The sequence below is a fragment of the Rana temporaria genome, chromosome 5 (assembly GCF_905171775.1).
Source record: "Rana temporaria chromosome 5, aRanTem1.1, whole genome shotgun sequence".
Taxonomy (NCBI): Eukaryota; Metazoa; Chordata; class Amphibia; order Anura; family Ranidae; genus Rana; species Rana temporaria.
Genome location: NC_053493.1, coordinates 168467000 through 168492069, shown reverse-complemented (window position 1 = coordinate 168492069; position 25070 = coordinate 168467000). Strand labels below are relative to the sequence as shown.

At 44.0% G+C, this 25070-nt stretch overlaps 1 protein-coding gene across 1 annotated transcript in view; it reads left to right on the top strand.

Moving 5' to 3' along the window:
• Positions 1-19092, top strand: part of LOC120940468 (sodium-dependent neutral amino acid transporter B(0)AT3-like) — a 172498-nt gene extending 153406 nt beyond the window's left edge. Inside the window, exons 11-12 of the mRNA XM_040353349.1 lie at positions 5627-5789; positions 18771-19092. Of these exons, the coding sequence (XP_040209283.1) occupies positions 5627-5789; positions 18771-18950 (343 nt within the window). The 3' untranslated portion in view covers positions 18951-19092. The remainder of the gene's footprint in view (positions 1-5626; positions 5790-18770) is intronic.
• Positions 19093-25070: the final 5978 nt, after the last annotated feature.

Below are 25070 nucleotides of genomic sequence, written 5' to 3'. Positions count from 1 at the left end.
TGTAAATGTATAAGGCCTGATTCACACCTATGCATTGGTGCTTTTTGAATTTTGCAGATTTGAACTACAGTCCATTTAACATGGTTTCTTATGGAACACGTTCTGTAGTGCTTATCTGCAAAATGTAAAAAGCACTAAAAAATGCATAGGTGTGAATCAGGTCTTAGGCCCCACTTACACACGATAGAATCCACCGCTGAAAAATCCCAGCAAATGGGTTTCAGCGGATAGATCCTATGGTGTGTACACTCCAGCGGATCTGTTTCCGCGGATATTTCTCCCCTGGGATGGATTCCAGCAGATCGAATATTTGCTGACATGCTAAACAAATCTATCTGCTGGAATCCATCCCAACGGATGGATCCGCTGGTCTGTATAGACTCACCAGATCCATCCGTCCGAAGGGATCCCCCGCATGCGTCGTAATGATTCAACGCATGCGTGGAATTCCTTATATGACAGCGTCGCGCACGTCGCCGCGTCATAATCGCGGCGACACGTCATCGCCAGAGGATTTCGGCGCGGATTTCAATGCGATGGTGAGTACACTCCATCACATTGGAAATCCGCTGAAATCCTCGAGAGGATTTATCCGCGGAAACGGTCTGCTGGACCGTATCCGCGGATAAATCCTCCCGTGTGTATGGGGCCTTAGACCAGGGGTAGGCAACCCCTCGCACTGGCCCCGGCCAGAGAAAGCATCTTTCTCTGGCACTCGACTCCCTCCCCATCAGCAGAGCAGCGCAGGGATGTGTCAGTGAGACACTAATGAATTTCAATTTCAGAATTCCCCACACCACACCTGCACTGAGGGGGAGACCCTGTGCCCCCACACATTGTAATAGATGGGAAACATTGTTTGGTTGTCTAATTTTGCTGTAGCTGGATTCGTCAGCTTTTGTGATGGGAAGCGATTGGGTGCAGGGGGGGTCCCTGTTTTTAGGAGGAGGACTGTCTTGGCCATTGCTAAAGCCAATCACAGTCCTGCTCGCCCCGTCCACCATGGAGTAAGACGACTCGCTTGGTTGCCACTACCAATCTCAGAAAGAAGGGATTTCACTGTAATTGAGAAAACCACAGATTGTGCAATTGCTGTTGAGCTTCTGGGAACTTTGTTGAAATTATTCCTGAACCTTTGTGTCACTTACTACTGAACCCCTTTAAGCCACAACAAGTATTCAGCACAATGAAAATCACACCCAACCACTTTTTCTCAGCTGCAGGGGGGGGGGGGCAATTTAAGATCCTGCACAGGCCCTCAGAAAATACCCCTTATATGAGCTCATCATTGTGCATATGCTGGTATGTGATGTCACATACATTACATACAAGCACATGGGCTTATGGCGAGAGGTGGATCAGCAGGATGAGTGTGCCGGGGCAGGTAGACATGTCTCATCTCTGCTTCCTTTCACCACTCTGCATATCATACATATCTTAGATGAGAAGAGGATACAGCGATGGAGCAGATGAGCAGGAGGGTATAGTGGTGGGGAAAATGAGCAGGAGGGGTTCAGATGTGAAACAGAAGAGCAGGAGGGTACAGAGGTGGGGCAGATGTGCAGATGTACAGTGGTGGAAGAGATAAGAAGGGAGTTCAGCAGTGGGACAGAAGAGCAGGGGGGGTAGAGTGATGGGCTAGATGAGCAGGGGGGGTTCGTGTTGGGCTAGATGAGAAGGGGGGTTCAGTGTTGGGCTAGATGAGCAGGGGGTTCAGTGTTGGGCTAGAAGAGCAGGGGGGTTCAGTGTTGGACTAGATGAGCAGGGGGGTTCAGTGTTGGGGCAGAAAAGTAGGGGGTAGAGCAGTGGGGCAGATGTGAAAGGAGGTGTATTAGTGGGGCAGATGAGCAGAGGGTTACAGTGGTGGCCAATGGGGCAGGAGAGCAGGGAGAACAGTGGTGGGGCAGGAGAGCAGGGGGTACAGAGGCAAGACAGGATGCAGGAGGTACAGGGCAGATGAGAAAGCGGGTTACAGTGGTGCGGCAGATGAGCAGATGGGTTCAGTGTTAGGACAGTTGAGAAGGTTATTCAGTAGTGAGACAGAAGATCATGGTTATACAGCGGAGGTACGGTGGTGGGGCAAATGAGAAAAGGGGTACATTGATGGGGCAGATGAGCAGTGGGGTTACAGTGATGGGACAAAAGAGCAAAGGGGTACAGTGGTAGGACAGATGTGCAGGAGGTACAGTGGTGGGAGGGATGAGAAGGGGGTTCAGCGGTGGGACAGAAAAGCAGGGGGGTACAGTGATGGGGCAGAATAGCAGGGGGTTACAGTGGTGGGACAGATGAGCAGGGGGTTACAGTGTTGGGGCAGAGGAGAAAGGAGATACATTGGTGGGACAGATGAGCAGGGGGTTACAGTGGTGGGGCAGAGGAGAAGAGGGTTTAGAAGTGGGGCAGATGTGCAGAGGGGTACAGAGGAGAAAGGAGGTACATCGGTGGAACACATGAGCAGGAAGTTACAGTGGTGAGGCAGAAGAGCAGGTGGGACAGATGTGCAGGAGGTACAGTCTTGTGGGGCAGATAATAAAGGGGTTACAGTGGTGGAGTAGATGTGCATGGAGGTACAGATGAGAAAAGGGGAACATTGGTGGGGCAGATGTATGGGGGGTTACAGTGGTGGGGCAGAGGAGCAGGGGGGTTACAGTGGTGGGGCAGAGGAGCAGGGGGCTACAGCGGTGAAACAGATTTGCAGGGGGACAGTGATCTGAGGTGGGGAGTTGCAGGAATTAGGGCTTATCTGAGGCGTGAGAGTGCAGGATCACTACTAAAGTTCATTTTTCTTGTTATAAAATTGGCACGCTCAATTTCTTTGAAAACATTTTTGAGCACACTGTGCTCAAAAGATTGCCTACCCCTGCCTTAGACATTTACAATTGTACCATCTTCCATTTTATTACCAGCCACTTTTTTTTTTTATCAAAGTGAAAGTATAACTAAATGTGAAACTTTTATAACTAAATGTAAAACATGGGGAGGGCTGAGATCCCTGTTTGGGTTTTTAATGCTGCCTGTTCACCCTTTAACCACTTCAGCCCCGGAAGGATTTGACTCCTTCCTGACATTTTTTGTTATATGGTACTGCGTCGTTTTAACTGACAATTGCGCAGTCGTGCGATGTTGTACCCAAACAAAATGTATGTCCCTTTTTCCCCACAAATAGAGCTTTCTTTTGGTGGCATTTCATCACCTCTGCACTGTATAAATGTCAATGGTCCTACAATAGTGTCAAAAGTGTCCGATCTGTCGGCTGCAATGTAGCAGTCCTGATAAATTCGCAGATCGCCACCATTACTAGTAAAAAAAAAAATAATAATTAAAATTCCATAAATCTATCCCCTATTTTGTAGAAGCTATAACTTTTGAACAAACCAATCAATATATGCTTATTGCGATTTTTTTTTTTTTTCACCAAAAATATGTAGAAGAATTGGCCTAAACTGAGAAAAAAAATTGTTAAAAAAAAAAAAATGGGATATTTATTATAGCAAACAAAATATTGTGGCCCAGATTCACGTAGGAGTTACGACGGCGTATCTCCAGATACACCGTCGTAACTCTGAGTGAGGGCCGTCGCAACTCGGCGCCTGATTCATAGAATCAGATACGCCTCACAGTTGCCTAGATACGAGCGGCGTAAGTCTCCTACGCCGTCGTATCTTAGGGTGCATATTTACGCTGGCCGCTAGGTGGCGCTTCCGTAGATTTCTGCGTCGAATATGCAAATTAGCTAGATACACCGATTCACAAACGTACGTGCGCCCGGCGTAGCAAGATACGTTGTTTACGTAAGACATACGCCGGCGTAAAGTTACCCCTCATAAAGCAGGGGTAAGTCATGTTAGGTATGGACGTCGGAAAGGTACGAACAGCGTCGTATTTTACGTCGTTTGCGTAAGTCGTCCGTGAATGGGGCTGGACGTAAGTTACGTTCACGTGGAAAGCATTGACTATTTGCGGCGTAATTTTGAGCATGCGCACTGGGATACGTTCACGGACGGCGCATGCGCCATTCGTTAAAAACGTCAATCACATCGGGTCACGAATCATTAGCATAAAACACGCCCACACCAGGCTACTTTGAATTACGCGGGCTTACGCCGGCACAGTTACACTACGCCGCCGTAACTTTGGGCGCAAGTTCTTTGAGAATACGGGACCTGCCTCACTGAGTTACGGCGGCGTAGTGTATCTGAGATATGCTACGCCCGCCTATAGATAGGCACGTCTACGAGAATCTGGGCCTCTGTTTTTTCCAAAATTGTCGCACTTTTTTTGTTTATAGCACAAAAAATAAAAACCACAGAGGTGATCAAATACCACCAAAAGAAAGCTCTATTTGTGTGGAGAAAAAAAGACATACATTTTGTTTGGGTACAACGTCGCACAACTGCGCAATTGACAGCTAAAGCGACGCAGTGCCACATGGCAAAAAATTGCCTGGTCAGAAGGGGGACAATCCTTTGGCTGCTGAAGTGGTTAAAAGCAAAATTTTGAATTACATTCATACGTCATTTGTGTTTGTTAGAAAATCTACTAGTGTATGGTAAAGTTTAGCCAATGCTTACAAATGCTGCAAAATTTGATTTGCGAATCTCTACCTTTTGGGTGTCATGCATAGGCTAAATAATATGCTGAAAGTATGGCAATATAAATTAAGTACTTTTTAAAACAGACTGGCTTTGATAAAAAGTCTGGTGTCATAACTGATCACATGTGCAGCATCATGGCAGTTGTAGATTAAACAAAGGGAAAGATGGCAGCTTTCTTGGCTGAAAACGATAGGGGGGTTTACTTACACTTCAGGGGCCAGATTCTCAAAGGACTCACGACGGCGTATCTCCACGTACGCCGTCGTAAGTCCGAATGAGCGCCGTCGTATCTATGCGCCTGATTCTTAGAATCAGTTACGCTAGAATTCGGCCAAGATACGAGCGACGTAAGTCTCCTACGCCGTCGTATCTTGGGGTGCATATTTACGCTGGCCGCTAGGGGCGCTTCCATAGATTTACGCGTTGAATATGTAAATTAGCTAGATACACGATTCACGCCCGCTACGCCGTTTACGTAAGGCTTACGTCCGGCGTAAAGTTACCCCTGCTATATGAGGCGCAGGTAATGCAAAGTATGGATGTCGGAACAAGCGTATCTTTTTACGTCGTTTACGTAAGTCGTACGTGAATGGGGCTGTGCGTAGGTTACGTTCACGTCACAGGCATTGAGCCGGCGTATCTTAGGGCGTAAATTCAACGTGATACTGAGCATGCGCTGTTCGTAAGGTGCGTCATTTACGTGGGGTCACGATTCATTTACATACAACACGCCCCCTACCAGCCTACTTTGAATTATGCGGGCTTACGCCCATTTACGCTACGCTGCCGCAAATTATGGAGCAAGTGCTTTGTGAATACTGCACTTGCTTGTCTAAGTTGCGGAGGCGTAGCGAAAATAGGATACGCTACGCCCGCACAAAGATATGCCCTCCTACGTGAATCTGGCCCTAACTGTTTTGGGTTTAGGAAAAGCCTCATCATTTTTAATAGCATGTATTTAGAAAGAAAATAAAAAAAGTTGTGCAATATATTTGCTTTGAATATCTTCCACCAACAACATTAATGTCCCCAAGGTTCAGCGAAGATATCAAATGGATGACAGGAAGATATCCAAATATATATTGGCAAGCAACGTGGAGATTTATTAGTCCGTTGCTAATGGGAGCAATGTTTTTGTCGTATATAGTCGTTCAATTTTGGACACCTTTAACTTATGAAACATGGGATCCTAGTTATGTAAGTATGTGATATAATCAAGAATAAAATAATTTGTATGTTTTCTTACTATTGAGCAGTTATACTTCATGGACTGGGTATATGAGTGTTCTGCCCTCACTATACGTGGATTAGGTATAATTAGACAGACAGCTAACCCTAATCCCTTAACAATTCATTGCAGCAGGCGCAAGGTCATTTTTTCAACTTTTATTGCAGGGGAGTTAGAGTAAAACTAGATAAAAAGAAATGACATACAATAAGTATACACGATATACAAAATAAACAGTCCTAACACGCTAGTCTATCTAGGGAAAAGGAATGTACATACCAGCGATGTTTCCATAAGGCTGACATAAGAATTGCAGCTGAACAGGTATGGATTGCTCTGGAGCAGATGCATGTATGAAGAAGGGAAGATGGATACTGTGGGAGTGTCTCTCAAGCCTCCTGGTATAGTCCTGTGGACTTAGGGCAGGGGTGGCCAACCAGTGGCCCGGGGGCCATATGTGGCCCGCGGAGACCTCTGATGTGGCCCGCGACCTTCTGCTCTGGAATAGTGGGTTGGCAAGCCCAGATCGCAGGTTGCCGACCAGCCATGCCACAGCATCAGTGTTGTGAATGAAGCTGGTGGTAGTGGAAGAAAGCGGCTGTGGACCAGAGCCCCATAAGCTGATTTTTTTTCTCTACAGGGCCGGCTTTGCCACAGGGGGAGTCTATAACAAAGTTCAGCTAACCCGCAGGATAGACACACTCGCGGTGTGGGTAGACCGCAGCACATCAGTGTGAAAGCAGTTTTAGGCCCTTTTCACACGATCAGCCTGACCAAATGGGGCCCTCAATTCACCTCTATAGAGTGACAGACGTCCATTTATGCCCGCCTACCTCCAATCCGAAAATCAGAAGGGAATTCGTCCCCTTCCATCTGGGCAGATCGGAGGGCCTATAGAGTAGCCGTGACCTGTCATCCGCCCCGCTCTGCTCATTGTGGCCCGTAATTGGTTACCAAGTTGCTTAAGTGGCCCTCGTTATTTAAAAGGTTGGGCACCCCTGACTTAGGGGAAGCTACGTGGCTTATAAGCAACAATCCCTATATATCTTCTGGTGAATTATTAACAAATACTAAATATGCAAAAGAGCCACTAGATGGCGATATTACAATGTATTTACAAACCATTAGCATATTCAATCATTAAACATAGGCACATAAATACTTGCTGAAGGCATGACAATGGGTATAACATAGGCAGCATTTTTACAGAATTATAACAATGTGCCCTAGCTTTATACACATTCCAAGTTCCCTTCTAACAGAGAAATTGACCAACTACAAATGAGACTAGTTACAGAATGCTGGGGCTACAGGTGAGCTCAAATTTACATGAGTTAGGTCCTGGAACCATGGGGGGGGCTATACCCAGCTGTGCTGCCATGGAACTCGTCAGGAGAGAAAAATTGCGGTAAGTATCCGTCATTCAATTTTCCTTTTTTAATATCACTCTACCACTTTTCTCCATATTTAGCCAATACTAGATCCCCCTCAGATAAAATTTTCCACTTTATCTTCCTTTTCGGGGATTTGCAACAAGATCTCACTCAAAGCAAAACAAAATCACCTACATAGTGTGAAAGCTTTAAAACCAGTGTTTTTATTAGGTTTATTATATTTGTTATTAACCACTTAAGCCCCAAACCATTTTGCTGGTCAAAGACCAGGCCACTTTTTGCGATTAGGCACTGCGTCAATTTAACTTACAATTGCACGGTCGTGCGACGTGGCACCCATACAAAATTGATGTCCTTTTTTTCCCACAAATAGAGCTTTCTTTTGGTGGTATTTGATCACCTTTTTATTTTTTTGTGCTATAAACAAAAATAGAGTGACAATTTAAAAAAAAAATGCAATATTTTTTACTTTTTGCTATAATATAAATCCCCAAAAAATATATAAAAAAAATTTTTTTCCTCAGTTTAGGCTGATACATAATCTTCTACATATTTTTGGTAAAAAAAATCGCAATAAGCATTTATTGATTGGTTTGTGCAAAAGTTATAGTGTCTACAAAATAGGGGGTAGTTTTATGGCATTTTTATTAATATTATTTTTTTCACTAGTAATGGCGATGATCAGCGATTTTTATCGTGACTGCGACTTTATGGCGGACACATCGGACATTTTGACACATTTTTGGGACCATTGTCATTTTTACAGATTACTGTGAAAATGACACTGGCAGTGGAGGGGTTAACCACTAGATGGCGCTGAAGGGGTTAAGTCAGTACTGGGGAGTTATTCTTATGCCGCATACACACGATCATTTTTTGGCATGAAAAAAACGTTGTTTTAAAATAATGTCATTAAAAATGATCGTGTGTGGGCTTCACATCATTTTTCGGGTTCTGAAAAACGACAATTTTTTTTTTTTTTAACATGCTGCATTTCTTAACGACGTTTTTCGGGTTGTAAAAAATGATCGTGTGTGGGCTAAAACTACGTTAAAAACCTGCTCATGCTCAGAAGCAAGTTATGAGACTGGAGCGCTCATTCTGGAAAAACGACCGTTCATAATGGAGTAAGCACATTCATCACGCTGTAACAGACAGCAAAGCTCGAATCGTCTTTTACTAACACGGAATCAGCTAAAGCAGCCCCAAGGGTGGCGTCATCCGCATGGAACTTCCCCTTTATAGTGCCGTCGTACGTGTTGTACATCACTGCGCTTTGCTAGAGCATTTTTTTAAAACGATGGTGTGTGGGCAACATCGTTTTAATGATGAAGTTGGAAAAACTTCGTTTTTTCTACATGCCGAAAAACGTCATTTTTTTTCATGCCGAAAAATGATCGTGTGTACGCGGCATTACTGTTAGGGGGTGTGGATACGAGTGACACGTCACTGATGACCGTTCCTAATCACAGGGAACAGTCACCAATGACAGTGTCACTAGTCAAAATAGGGGAATGCCTTGTTTACAAAGGCATCCCCTGTTCTGCCTTTGCCAACCGCAATCGCGGGCCACCCGGGAACATAGAGTTCCTGAGACCACATGGCAAATTTAAAGGGACGTACAGGTACGCCAATTGGCCTGCCCGTGCCATTCTGCCGACGTACATCGGCGGTCGGCAAGTGGTTAATAAATCAGTGCTTTATTATTATTATTCACAGAATCATAAAAGTTGTATTCCACCTAAAGGGGGTTGTAAAGGTTTGTTTGTTATTTTCTAAGCTAGTGCATTGTTGGTTCACTAACCTTTTCCTTCGATTTCCCTTCTAAATGTTTTTTTTCTTTGTCTGAATTTCTCACTCCCTGTTCCTCCTCAGTAAGCTGTTCTGGTTAACTAACCCCCAGCCAGAACAGCTCGGATGACGGGGGCAAGCTTACTGAGGAGGAACAGGAAGTGAGAAATTCAGACAAAGAAAAAAAAACATTTAGAAGTGAAATGGAAGGAAAAGGTAAGTGAACCAACAATGCACAAGCTTAACCACTTAAGGACCGCCTAACGACGATATACGTCGGCAGAATGGCACCGCTGTGCACAATCACGTACCTGTACGTGACTGTATAAAGCCCAGCGGTGGGTCGCAGGCGCGCGCCCATGGCGCGCGCCCACGACCCTGTCCGAAGCTCCGTGACCTCGGCTGCGGGACTCGCGGACCCGATCGCCGCTAGAGTCCCGCGATCGGTCCCCGGAGCTGAAGAACGGGGAGAGCTGTGTGTAAACACGGCTTCCCCGTTCTTCACTGTGGCGCTGTCATCGATTGTGTGTTCCCTAATATAGGGACGCACAATCAATGATGTCAGACCTACAGCCACACCCCCCTACAGTTGTAAACACACATGAGGTCACACTTAAGCCCTTCAGCACCCCCTTGTGGTTAACTCCCAAACTGCAAATGTAATTTTCATAGTAAACAATGCATTTTAAATGCATTTTTTGCTGTGAAAATGACAATGGTCCCAAAAATGTGTCAAAATTGTCCGAAGTGCCCGCCATAATGTCGCAGTCACGAAAAAAATCGCTGATCGCCGCCATTAGTAGTAAAAAAAATTTTTTTTATAAAAATGCTATAAAACTATCCCCTATTTTGTAAACGCTATAAATTTTGCGCAAACCAATCGATAAACGCTTATTGCAATTTTTTTTAACCAAAAATAGGTAGAAGAATACGTATCGGCGTAAACTGAGGATTTTTTTTTTATATATATATATATATGTTTTTGGGGGATATTTATTATAGCAAAAAGTTAAAAATATTGCATTTTTTTTCAAAATTGTCGCTCTATTTTTGTTTATAGCGCAAAAAATAAAAACCGCAGAGGTGATCAAATAACACCAAAAGAAAGCTATATTTGTGGGGAAAAAAGACGCAAATTTTGTTTGGGAGCCACGTCGCACGACAGCGCAATTGTCAGTTAAAGTGACGCAGTGCCGAATTGCAAAAAGGGGCCTGGTCTTTTACCTGCATTTTGGTCCGGGTCTTAAGTGGTTAAAGGAACCTATTTAGAAAATAAAAAACAAACCTGTACAACCCCTTTAAAAACAATATAAGTAAAGGAATAAAACTTGAAAATCTTGTAAAAGGATGGTAAAGTGGAGAGTTTTATCCCAGCTGGATCTGGTATTGGTAAAATATGGAGGAGGGTGGGGGAGTGATATTGAAACATGCTTTTTCGATTGACTTTATAAGAGAAGGAGTCAAAAACTTATTATGAGCCATTTCTGGGTCGCTTGGAAACACAGTTGGGTTGAGAGTGTAAAATCTGGTCTAGCTGTGTATAGTAGCCAATTAGCTTCTAACTTCAGCTTGCAGAGCAGACATGGACAGAGCCTGCTCTGCAGTATGGGCATCTTGGAATAAATGGACTCCACTGTTTGGTTGCACCTGATGATTACCCTCAAAACTGATCTGTCTAAATGGAAAAGGGTGGATCCTCTTCCATTCTTTTTTTTTTTTTGTGAAGCGGATCAGTTTCAGAGGTTGGTGGGTGTAAACAGACACAAGTCCATTGACACCCGCTTGTCCATAGGAGTGCATGGACCTTCCAGTCAGGTCTACCTAAAAAACTGTAAAGGTAAAAATACTGCGCTGTCTAAAATATTGAGTATTGGATGTAAATAAATACGACTTGCTGTTGCAACTAACCATGTGAGACATACCATAGGAAACAATGTTAGAGAAAATAGCTGCTCTGCAATATGAAAAACAACAAATATAATGTGCACTAAAACGTGATATCTAGGATCACATATATTCCAATTACCATGGTGTATGAATGGAGTATGAATGTGATAGATGTGATGACCAATGTGAACAAACAAATTGAAATGACAGCTGACCTGTCCATTCACAAAATAGTCAAACAAGCTCAAACACATCACATGAAGTGGAACTGAAATCCACTTGCTAACACCAGTGCCGATGTTGTGAAAAATGTGTGATATAAACAAAAAACATATAATAAAAAGTCCAAATGTTCTGAAAATCCAAGTGTTGGTTTCAATATGAGAGTCCTCTCCAAACGTGATATCTGTGACTTCAAACAGACAAAACACCCCAAGAAAAGTGATGGTCTCAGATAAAGAAAGGTTCCTCCACCAATACATATACTGCTGCTTACCAGATTTAATGATCTCGTTTGAAGGAGATCACAATCGCTTGTGGCTTACACCCCAGCCAAGGTCTCTATAGTTCCCAGCAGAGTCCCTCCACTTCCTGATTAAGTATACCTCAATGAGATTCGCAACTCAGCAGCTCAGCAGTTCCACATAATAGGGCAAAGAAGAAGCTCCCATAGCGTAATCAAGCTAATAACATTTTATTAAAACAAGTAAAAACAGTGGTACACTCACATTGTGTAGATAAAACATAAAGTGTTAATTTTGTAAAGCCGGCTGGCTCCCACAGCCCGTTCGTTCCGGGACCTTGCGTTGTTTGTTGCGGTAACGTCAACACGCCGCTCCTCCCTACACCGTTTCGTCACAGATGACGTCGTCCAGGGGCACCGGAACAAACGGGCTGTGGGATTTCAGTTCCACTTCATGTAATGGTGTTTGAGCTTGTTTGACTATTTTGTGAACAGACAGGTCAGCTGTCATTTTAATTTGTTTGTTCACATTGGTCATCACATCTATTACATACACTCCATTCATACACCATGGTAATTGGAGTATATGTGATCCTAGATATCACGTTTTAGTGCACATTATATTTGTTGTTTTTCATATTGCAGCATAGCTATGTTCTTAGTGATTGATTAGTTTGTGCAAAAGTTATAGGGCCAGATTCACATACATTTGCGGCGGCGTAACATATGTCATTTACGTCAGCCCTCAAAATTTCCACTCGCCTGCTAGCATTTGGCGAGTGGGTTTAAGCTGGGGGCGAGTGATGACAGGGCTGCATGACCAATGTCCCTTCAATCTGTGCCTACACTTAGAGCCCCGATGCGATTGGCGGCCGAAGAGGAAAGGTGCATGCTCGGGAAAAGTAGTCTGGTGAGCCGCGCACAGGCAGAGCAGTACACAGGTGCTCTCCTTACAATTCTCATTAAGCCATGGTACCTAACAGTATGACCTCTCTGAGCCTGCCCCCTCCCCCCGACCAATGTAGCTGGAGAGCAGAGAGCAGGGAGCAGGAAGTAATGAGTCAGGTGGAGGATTGCGAAAATTACCACTCCGGGTGTCCCAGGTAGGCAGTGCAGCGCTCACTGAAAGTTGCCCTGACATGAGAGTGGCAGCCTTCCAGTTTGTGCAGTTTTCTTCTCCTGCTCTATGTAGGTGTCCAGCAGTTCAGCCTGAGCACTGTGAGCAGACTGGTCTCAATGTGTGCTGTGCGGTGTCAATGTGCGTTGTGCTATGGTGTCAACAGCTGTGCAGTTGTGTGGATCTCGGCGCTGGATTGTACTCCCTCCCACTGTGCTGAAGCTCCTCTCCTCACTGCCAGCCTGAATAAAGGGGAAGTGGGGACATGCAAGCGTGGCGATCAGCGATTTTTAACGGGACTGCGACAGACAAATTAGACCCTAAGTGATACTTTTTGGGGACCAGTGACACCAATACAATGATCAGTGCTAAAAAAATGCACTGATTACTATATAAATGACCCTGGCAGGGGCGATCAAAGGGTTAAAGCGTTTGTTAAGCACCAAAAAAATGGATCCTGCTCCTTTAAAGCATGTTATATGACACAGTGCTTGTCCTGTGTCATTTGGCCGCCAGGCTGTAACACCTCAAAAACCTCCCCTCCCCTATGTAAACTGACCACGGTATATCATGGCTGCTGAGCCCTGACACCGTGGTCAGTTTAAGTGCCTCCATCATCCGCAGCCCTGCTTTCTGTCTCCTCTGTGCTCCTGTGTCCTCCCCCCCTCTCCTACCTTTCTGTGAGCTTGTGACAGTGGCACCCCCTCCAGACCGCAATAGCACTTGGACAACGATCCAAAAAATACAAGTCCACCTCCGAATGGCTAAAATAAAAAACAAAATTAAGGTTTTGGAGTGGCCTAGTCAAAGGCTTAAATATGGTTGGGATGCTGTGGCATGACCTTTTTCAGGCCGTTCATGCTGGAAAACCCTTCACTGTGGCTGGATTAAAAAAATTCTGCAAAGAAGAGTGGGCCAAAATTGCTCCACAATAGGGATGAGCCGAACACCCCCCTGTTCGGTTCGCACCAGAACTTGCGAACACACCAAACGTTCGTGTGAACTTTAGAACCCTGTTAAAGTCTAATTTAATTTTAAAGGCTATTATGCAAGTTATTGTCCTAAAAAGTGTTTGGGGACCTGGGTCCTGCCCCAGGGGACATGTATCAATGCAAAAAAAAGTTTTAAAAACGACCGTTTTTTCAGGAGCAGTGAATTTAATAATGCTAAAAGTGAAACAATTAAAGTGAAATATTCCTTTAAATTTCGTACCTGGGGGGGTGTAAAGTTAGCATGTGAAATAGCGCATTTTTCCCGTACTTCGAACTGTCCCTGCACAAAGTGTCATTTCTGAAAGAAAAAAAGTCATTTAAAACCGGACTTGCGGCTATAATGAATTGTCAGCTCCCGGAAATTCAGAGAGGATTCATTCATAAAAAAAAAAAAATTGCGTGGGGATTCCCCCAAATTCAATTACCAGGCCCTTCAGGTCTGGTATGGATATTAAGGGGAACCCCGCCATCAATTAAAAAAAAATGACGTGGGGTTCCCCCCAAATATCCATTCCAGGCCCTTCAGGTCTGGTGTGGATTTTAAGGGGAACTCCACCCCAAATTTTTTTTTAAATGGCATGGAGTTCCCCCAAAAATCCACACCAGACCCTTTATTCGAGCACGTTAACCTGGTCGGCCGCAGAAAAGAGGGGGGGACAGAGTGCGCCCCCCCTCTCCTGAACCGTACCAGGCCACATGCCCTTAACATAGGGAGGATGTTCCCATGTTGATGGGGACAAGGGCCTCATCCCCACAACCCTTGCCCGGTGGTTGTGGGGGTCTGCGGGCGGGGGGGTATATCAGAATCTGATAGAAAAAAGTCCTTTATTAATAAAAAAATAAATCCAGCGATGGTAATCCACTCTGTCCCGGCTCCCTGCTCCAACGTTGTTTGTATCCAGCAACGGGTGATCTCCTCTCCGGTCTAGCGATGAGAAGATCTTCCGGGATCCAGAGCGCAGCATCGCCGGGCCCTTCCTCTCTACGCCGGACACAGCCCGGCGAATGACGCGGCTGAAGCTGTTACATTTCTTTTATTGGTGAGGCGGGGGCCATCCATCACGTGACCCCGCCCCCTCTGACGCACCCTCTGCTACGTCACTGGGGAAGCCTGGCTTCCCCCTTGCATCAGAGGGGGCGGGGTCACGTGACGGATGGCCCTGCCTTACCAATAAAATAAATGTCACAGCTTCAGCCGCATCATTCACTGGGCTGTGTCCGGCAGGGAGAGGAGGCCGGCAATGCTGCGCTCTGGATCCCGGAAGATCTTCTCATCGCTGGACCAGAGAGGAGATCACCCATCGCTGGATACAGACAATGTTGGAGCAGGGAGCCGGGACCGAGTGGATTACCATTGCTGGATTTATTTTTTATTTTTTTATTAATAAAGGACTTTTTTCAACGGGGTGTGTGTTTTTTACAACTATTTACATTTCTTTTGTGAAATGGTAGGGGTACAATGTACCCCATTACCAATTCACATAGGGGGGCCAGGATCTGGGGGTCCCCTTTGTTAAACGGGGTCTTCCAGATTCTGATAGGCCCCCCGCCCGCAGACCCCCACAACCACCGGGCAAGGGTTGTGGGGATGAGGCCCTTGTCCCCATCAACATGGGTACATCCTCCCCATGTTGAGGACATGTGGCCTGGTACGGTTCAGGAGAGGGGGGCGCACTCTGTCCCCCCCTCTTTTCTGCGGCTGGCCAGGTTAACGTGCTCGGATAAGGGGTCTGGTGTGGATTTTTGGGGGAACTCCTCGCCATTTTTAAAAAAAAATTGGGGTGGAGTTCCCCTTAAAATCCACACCAGACCTGAAGGGTCTGGAATGGATATTTGGGGGGACCCCACTTCATTTTTTTTTATTTACGGTGGGGTTCCCCTTAATGTCCATACCAGACCTGAAGGGCCTGGTAATTGAATTTGGGGGGACCCCCACGCTATTTTTTTTATTTTTTATGAATGAATCCTATCTGAATTGCTGGGAGCCGACAATTCATTATAGTCGCAAGTCCGGTTTTAAATGTCTTTTTTTCTTTCAGAAATTACACTTTTAGCATACTTTACAGCCCCCCTAGATAAGAAATTTAAAGGAATATTTCACTTTTATTGTTTCACTGCTCCTGAAAAAACGTCAGTTGTTAAAACTTTTTTTTGCATTGATACATGTCCCCTGGGGCAGGACCCAGGTCCCCAAACCCTTTTTAGGACAATAACTTGCATATTAGCCTTTAAAATTAGACTTTAACAGGGTTCTAAAGTTCACACAAATGTTTGGTGTGTTCGCAAGTTCTGGTGCGAACCGAACAGGGGGGTGTTCGGCTCATCCCTATTGTGGAGCAATTTTGGCCCACTCTTCTTTGCAGAATTGTTTTAATCCAGCCACAGTGAAGGGTTTTCCAGCATGAACGGCCTGAAAAAGGTCATGCCACAGCATCCCAACCATATTTAAGCCTTTGACTAGGCTACTCCAAAACCTTAATTTTGTTTTTTATTTTAGCCATTCGGAGGTGGACTTGTATGTTTTGGATCATTGTCCAAGTGCTATTGCGGTCTGGAGGGGGTGCCACTGTCACAAAGCTCACAGAAAGGGAGGAGAGGGGGGAGGACACAGGAGCACAGAGGAGACAGAAAGCAGGGCTGCGGATGACGGAGGCACTTAAACTGACCACAGTGTTAGGGCTCAACAGCCATGATATACCGTGGTCAGTTTACATAGGGGAGGGGAGGTTTTTGAGGTGTTACAGCCTGGCAGCCAAATGACACAGGACAAGCACTGTGTCATATAACATGCTTTAAAGGAGCAGGATCCATTTTTTTGGTGCTTAACAAACGCTTTTACCCTTTAACTTGCATATTAGCCTTTAAAATTAGTACTTTAGATTTCTCCCATAGACTTTAACAGGGTGTTCCGTGGCTTTTCGAATTTGCTGCGAACACCTCAAATTGTTTGTTGTTGGCCGAACAGGCGAACAGGCAATGTTTAAGTCGAACATGAGTTCGACTCGAACTCGAAGCTCATCCCTACTCCACAGCAATGTGAAAGACTTCTTGCCAGTCATCCCAAATGAATGCTTGATTGTAGTTGTTGCCGCCAAGGCACAACCAGTTATTAGGCTTTTACGTTAATGCCCCATTGGCTACTCAGCAAAGCACATACACTTGGGGCTGGATTCACAAAGAGTTACGCCGGCGTATCAGTAGATACACCGACGTAACTCGGAATCTAAGCCGTCGTAAGTTTAAGTGTATGCTCAAACTGAGATACACTTAAACCTAGCTAAGATACGACGGCTTGCGCCGTCGTATCTTAGGGTGCAATTTTTCCGTGTAGAATATGTAAATGATTTCGGTGTAGAATATGTAAATGATTAGATACGCTGATTCACGAACGTACGCTTGCCCGTCGCAGTAAAGATACGCCATTTCTGTAAGAGGTACGCCGCGTAAAGATAAAGCTGCCCCCTAGGTGGCCTAGCCAATGTTAAGTATGAAATTTGAAAATTTTACGTTGTTTGCGTAAGTCGTCCGTGAATGGGGCTGGACGTAATTTACGTTCACGTCGAAACCAAAACGTCCTTGCGGCGTACTTTGGAGCAATGCACACTGGGATATGTACACGGACGGCGCATGCGCCGTTTGTAAAAAACGTCAATCACGTTGGGTCACCAATCATTTACATAAAACACGCCCCCCTCATTCTCATTTGAATTAGGCACGCTTACGCCGGCCCCATTTCCGCTACGCCGCCGTAAGTTAGGAGGCAAGTGCTGTATTCACAAAGCACTTGCCTCTGACTTAAGGCGGCGTAGCGTAAATACGATACGCTACACCACCGTAAAAATGCGCCGATCTACGTGAATCCAGCCCTAAATGTGCTTTTTAACCCCCTTAGCGGTATTCCCGAGCGTGACTCGGGGTTGTTTTTCAATGCAATTATCGGTAACCCCGAGTCACGCTCGGGGTAGATGTGCAGAGCCTGCAGCGCGCGCTGGCTTACCTTTTCCAGGCAGGGTTACTGTACTTACCTTGTCCCTGGATCCAGCGATGCATCCCTGCTGTGTGAGCGAGCGGCGTCCTCCATTCGATTCACACAGTGCCCGCGTGCCGCCGATCTCTGTTCCCTGCGACGTTATGACGCACGGGGGCGGAGACCGGCGGCAAATTCAAAAAAGTAAACAAACACATTACATACAGTATACTGTAATCTTATAGATTACAGTAGTGTATGTAAAAAATACACACCCCCTTGTCCCTAGTGGTCTGCCCTGTGTCCTGCATGTAGTTTTATATAATAAAAACATTTTTTTTGTGCCTGCAAACTGTATATTGTCCATAGCAACCAAAAGTGTCCCTTTATGTCAAAAGTGATTTTTAGAGCAGCTAGAAAACAGCGATAATAAATTATAATCACTTGCAGAATTGAGCGATAGCGATTTGTGGGGAAATCCGTCATAAAAAAATAAAAGTAATGACAGCGACAATTCTGCAACTGAGCAAATTTCAGTGATTTTGATTTGATTACATTATTGAATAATTTTTATTATAATTACATTATCATTTGTTATAATTATTTATAGTTATTTATTATATTATAATTTTATGATTTTGTGATTCAAACTTTATCATACCCGGGATGCCTATTAGAGAGTGAGTTATTTCTAAGAATTGCAGGCCTACAGTATAAAACGCAGAATTTCCATGCAAAATAATTGTACCGCTTTTGGTACGTAATTCCAGACAGAATCATACCGCCAGGGAAGTTACCTGCAGCAACTTTAATGTAGAAGCCCGGCTCGCTGGCCTGGAGCCGGGAGTGGAATGTTTAAATCACTAGGACTAGGCCACATTACACCAGCCACTCTCAAACACAGTCACTGGTCTACACCACTTCTCCTATAGCTAGATCCAAATTCACAAGCCTACACTACACCCTAGCCTAAAGGCAACAATGTATGCCTACCCTCTTTCTGAATCTTCTCTCACTACATGAACTAAAAGAAAAAGATCTATCCCACTCCCTGAACTGTTGCCCACATCCATCACCTATCTGATAACCAGATCCTGCAAATAAATAGAGATATTAAGATCAACTGAAAAAAACGTTAATGATTACTGGTAGTTTATTGTGATTAGCATTCACTGAGTGTGCATTTTTGTTCTTTTTTCTTTCTTATGCAAATATTAATTATAGTAGCTGACTTAAAATACAATACATTTTTTTTTTTGTAGAATCTGTGCTAGAATATGTACTGCAAAGGTTATAATGGTGGTAACCTTATAACATTATATATTTTATTCCCATATAGGAAAAATTCCCTATGAAGAAGGTACAAAGCTATCCAGGTTGGGTTGTAGCCATCTGTGTATTCTTGGTAGCCATACCATCCATGTGCATTCCATTAGTTGCGCTGGTTCACCATGTTAAAATAAAACTGACAAAGAAACCAAACTATGAACCAAGTGATCATGCAAACAATTTAAGTTAGAAGAAAATAGGCTTGTGCTGTATACTTTATATTACTGTAAATTCTATGTAATATATACTGTACATTCTTTTAAAGATGAAGTTTTTTTTGCCTGAAGATATGATGTTAAGTAGTATAAGGAATAAAGAATAAAAAACAAAAAATTTTTTTTTAAATGGTGGGGCATATAGGGCCAGATCCAGAGAGAATTGGATCTGTGCAGCGTATCAGAGATACGCTACGCCGCCGTACCTTACCTGGCGGAATTTCGAATCCTCAACGATTTTGCGCCGTAAGTTACGGCGGCGTGGTGTATTTCTGGCGGCGGAATTCAAATCGGCGATTAGGGGGCGGGTTTCATTTAAATGAAGCGTGTCCCCGTGCCGAATGAACTGCGCATGCGTCGTCCAGAAATTTTCCGCCATGCTTTGCGCAAAATTACGTCGCAACAACGTCATTTTTTTAACTTAGACGTGAGTTACGTCCATCCCTATTCACGGACGACTTACGCAAAAAAAAAAAAAATTCAAATTTTGACGCGGGAACGACGGCCATACTTTACATGGCAAGTCTATCTATACGCCGCAAAATACCAGCTTTAACTATACGCCGGAAAAAGCAGACTACAGACGATGTTAGAAAATGCGACGGCCGCGCGTACGTTCGTGGATCGTCGTAAATCACTAATTTGCATACCCGACACGGAAAACAACGCGAACTCCACCCAGCGGGCGCCGAAGTATTGCATCTAAAATCCGAAGGCGTACGAAGCCGCACGCCTGTCGGATCTTACCCAAATGCCGTCGTATCTTGGTTTGAGGATTCAAACTAAAGATACGACGCGGGAAATTTGAAAGTACGCCGGCGTATCAGTAGATACGCCGGCATACTTGCTCTGTGAATCTGGCCCATAGTGTATAAGGTATATGATTATACACCATTTAGATTTTTTAGTGGCAGGGCAGTCTGCCTGTAGCACTGACTTTAGCAGTTGGTTCTCCAAATTGTGGTGGTCACAATTACGGATGAGCCGAACCCCCCCCCCCCCCCCCCCCCCCGGTTCAGTTCGCAGCAGAAAATGCGAACATGCAAAAAATTTGTTCGAACACACGAACACTTAAAGTCTATGGGACACGAACGTGAAAAATCAAAAGTGCTAATTTTAAAGGTTAATATGCAAGTTATTTTCATAAAAAGTGTTTGGGAACCCGGGTCCTGCCCCAGGGGACATGTATCAATGCATAAAAAAAGTTTTAAAAACTGAAGTTTTTTCGGGAGCAGTGATTTTAATAATGCTTAAAGTGAAACAATAAAAGTGAAATATTCCTTTAGATTTTGTACCTGGGGGGTGTCTATAGTATGCCTGTAAAGTGGCGCCTTTTTCCTGTGTTTAGAACATTTCCTGCACAAAATGACATTTCTAAAGGAAAAAATGTAATTTAAAACTCGCGGCTATAATGAATTGTCGGATCCCGGCAATACAGATAAAAGTCATTGAAAAAAACGGCATGGGTTCCCCCCTAGTCCATTACCAGGCCCATTGGGGCCCGTAGGGGTCCCCCTCAAAATCCATACCAGACCCTTCAGGTCTGGTATGGATTTTAAAGGGAACCCCTGTGCCAAAATAAAAAAAATGGCGTGGGGTTCCCCCCAAAAATCCATACCAGACCCTTATCTGAGCATGCAACCTGGCAGACCACAGGAAAAGAGGGTGGGACAAGAGAGCGCCTCCCCTCCTGAACTGTACCAGGCCACATGCCCTCAACATGTAGAGAATGTCCCCATGTTGACGGTGACAAGGGCCTCATCCCCACAACCCTTGCCCGGTGGTTGTGGGGGTCTGCGGGCGGGGGGATTATCGGAATCTGGAAGCCCCCTTTAACAAAGGGGACCCCCAGATCCTGCCACCTATGTGAATTGGTAACGGGGTACATTGTATCCCTACCATTTCACCCAAAAAAAGTGACACAAATGGTAAAAAAACACACACAGCTTGGGACAAGTCCATTAATAAAAAAAAAAAAAAATTCCAGTGATGTAATCCTTCCACGACCCAACGATACACGCCGCCACGATCTGGTCCGCCTCTATGGGAGACACCTGCCGAATGATGCGAGACCCGCAAGTGAGGCCCCCCTCTGACGCAACAGGGAAACACCGCGGGCTTACCCAGTGACATGCATGGATGACCCTTCCCCCCTCTGATCAAACTGGGATTTCCCATTGCGTCAGAGGGGGCGGGGTCACACGCACACAACACGTCACATGCCATTGAGGCGGAATTGATCCTGGCGTTGTGTATCGTCGGGTCGTAGAAGGATTACATCGCTGGAATTTTTTTTATTTTTTATTAAAGGACTTGACCCAAGCTGTGTGTTTTTTTTACCATTTTTGTCACCAATGTGAATTGGTTACAATGTACCCTGTTACCAATTCACATGGGGGGGCTGGGATCTGGGGGTCCCGTTTGTTAAAGGGGGCTTCCAGATTCTGATAAGCCCCCCCGTCTGCAGACCCCCCACAACCACTGGGCAAGGGTTGTGGGGATGAGGCCCTTGTCCCCATCAACATGGGGACATCCTACCAATGTTGAGGGTATGTGGTCTGGAACGGCTCTCTCGTCTCCCCTCGTTTTCTGCGGCCTGCCAGGTTGCGTGCTCGGATAAGGGTCTGGTATGGATTTTTGGGGGGAACTCTACACCATTTTTTTTGTGTGAGGTTCCCCTTAAAATCCATACCAGACCTGAATGGTCTGGTATGGATTTTGAGGGGGACCCCTACGCCTTTTTTTTTATTTGGCGCAGGGTTGCCCTTAATATCCATAACAGACCTGAAGGGCCTAGTATGGAATTTGGGGGGACCCCCAAGCATTTTTTTTTCGGGGTTCCCCTTAATATTTATACCAGACCCAAAGGGCCTGGTAATGGACTGGGGGGGGGGGCTGACAATTCATTATAGCCGCAAGTAGTTTTAAATTACTTTTTTCCTTTAGAAATTTCATTTTGTGCAGAGACTGTTCTAAACACTGGAATAATGTGCTACTTTACAGGCATACTATAGACACCCCCCACGTACGAAATTTAAAGGAATATTTCACTTTTATTGTTTCACTTTAAGCATTATAAAAATTACTGCTCCCGAAAAAACGTGTGTTTTTAAAACTTTTTTTTGCATTGATACATGTCCCCTGGGGCAGGACCCAGGTCTCCAAAAAATTTTTATGACAATAACTTGCATATTAACCTTTAAAATTAGCACTTTTGATTTCTCCCATAGACTGTTAAAGGGTGTTCTGCGGCTTTTCGAAATTTGCCGCGAAGACCCCAAATTGTTCACTATTCCGCGAACAGGTGAACACCCGATGACATCGGGCTCATCCCTAGTCTCAATTCATAAAAAAAATCCTCAGAGACTAAGCAAAACAAATCTGTATTTGCACCGTTTTGCCTGGACCAACCTACCCTATTTATACTCTTTAGCTAACGGTCCAAAGAAAGAGGTGATTTGAAGCTGAATAGTTGTTCACCCAAGAAAGATAACAGGAAGACTGCTCATATGAAATATGCTTTGGAGACAAACTTCACATGCAAAGATCAACCTGCAGGGCTGGAACGTTGTCAGACAAACAATCTATTTCTTCATCTCAATACTTGTATAACTGAACGATCATATACAATGTGCACTCATATTTCCTGAAAAGTATTACTTTCCATATTGTCTAACACCACTTGTATGTATATTTTTCAAACCAATAAACTTTTCAAAAAGTAAGATCATTCTTTCATCTTTCAAAAGTCTCCCAAACGTGAAAAGATGGTTGTAGGCCCAATTCAAACAAGGTGAAACAAAAGGTGCATCCAACGACTGTTTCATGTACAGCAATATGATCTGACAATTCAGCCTATTGGGGGGGTATCATATCCTTCATATCCGGTGAGGATCTTAATCTGAATCACCTTCTTAAACAGTAAAATTTTATGTAGGTAACATCTAATTTACATTTATACATTCCATTATTTATTCCATCAAACTTTTAGTTTGTGGCAGGTTAAAATTATGTCTGTAACTACAAATATCCTCAGTTTGAAACAAAAGGATACTTATGTAACATTTCTAAAAATAATTGATACAGTGGCAACACTTATGCCGTGTACACACGACCGTTATTCGGGGTGTAAAAAATGAAGTTTTTTTTTATGTCATTAAAAACGATCGTGTGTGGGCTTCAGAGCATTTTTCACAATGTAAAAAATGGGCATTAAAAATTTCGAACATGCTCTAATTTTTCACGACTTTTTTAACGTTGTCGTTTTTAACGTCGTAAAAAATGGTCGTGTGTGGGCTTTAACGACATGAAAAAAACGCGCATGCTCAGAAGCAAGTTATGAGACGGAAGCGCTCGTTCTGGTAAAACTAGCGTTCGTAATGGTGTAAGCACATTCATCACGCTGTAACAGATTGAAAAGCGCCAAACGTCATTTACTAACACGAAATCAGCAAAAGCAGCCCGGTGCCATTCGAATAGAACTTCCCCTTTATAGTGCCGTTGTATGTTTTGTACGTCACCGCACTTTGCTAGAGTGTGTAGGCAAGGCCGTTTTAATGATCGGGTTGAAAAAAACGTTTTTTCTAGACCATTAAATATTTCATTTTTTTACAACCCGAAAAACGATCGTGTGTACTCGGCATTAGATTTTCAAGCACCTTTTTCATTCTACTTGCATATCTTGGGCTTTGATAGCATGTACCTGTATACTTTGATTTGTTTAAAAAAATTCTCTGTAAAAACACTAATTTCATTATCTGTCATTGAAAGTTAAATCCAGATCAACCGCCAACAGTGACCACGACAAAACTTTAAAATGCTGTTGCGCGAAAGTGACGTCATCATGGCTAGTGTGTCACTGGAAGGGTGATTCTGGAATGTAAATACGGAAAATATGAATGTGCCATAAGCAGACACTACTGTATTTTGTCCATTAAAAATGCACCTTGTCTAAATGTTGTTAAATATCATTTACATGTTTTACTTTTTTTAAATACAACATCATATAGGCATTTCCTGGGTTAGTTTGCTTGCAATATATTCAGTAAAAATGAGAGAATATTTTCTTATCCCCATGGCAAAAATATTTTTTGGCTTTGTGTATTTACTTCAGAATTCTACAAACTAGGTCATATTCAGAGGAATTCCCTTTTATCTTTTTGCCTACAAGATTGTAAAAAACGCACACGTGTAAAACCAAAAAACTTAATAATCTAATAGTGTAGACTAGGGCAACAATAAAATATGGGTGCAAAGTGCTCTAATGTGTTTCTAAAGGGTTTTGCAGTAGTAACTGTAATAATAATGATACACTGTACATGTAAAACAAAACTCAAATGAATTATTAGAAATAAAATATTAAATTAACAGAGAAACGTGCTGTCCTGGTGACCCACATGCTTCTTAGTCTAGGTTCACATCTATGTGGCTGCGTTTTTCAGGCACAATTTTCAGTGCATTTTCCCTTTTTTAAACCAGTGTTTTTTCTGAATTTCTGCATGCATTTTTCATGCATTTTGCATTTTAAGTTTTTGTTCTGTGTAAACGCACTGTAAAACACACTGGGCTAGATTCAGAAAGGAGTAACTTCGGCGTATCTCCAGATACGCCGCCATAACGCCGAATGCGGGCCGTCGCATCTCGGCGCCTGATTCATAGAATCAGATACGCCTCAATGTTGCCTAGATACGAGCGGCGTAAGTCTCCTATGCCGTTGTATCTTAGGGTGCATATTTACGCTGGCCGCTAGGTGGCGCTTCCATTGATTTCCACTTAGAATATGCAAATGAGCTAGATACGCCGATTCAGAAACGTACGTGCGGCCGGCGCATTTTTTTACGTTGTTTACGTAAGGCTTTTTCCGGCGTAAAGTTACCCCTGCTATATGAGGCGTAGCCAATGTTAAGTATGGACGTCGGTACAGCATCGAATTTTGCGTCGTTTACGTTGTTCGCGTAAGTTGTACGCGAATAGGGCTGTGCGTAAGTTACGTTCACGTCGCAAGCATTGACTATTTGCGGCGTGATTTCGAGCATGCACACTGGGTTACTTTCACGGACGGCGCATGCGCCGTTCGTTAAAAGCGTCAATTACGT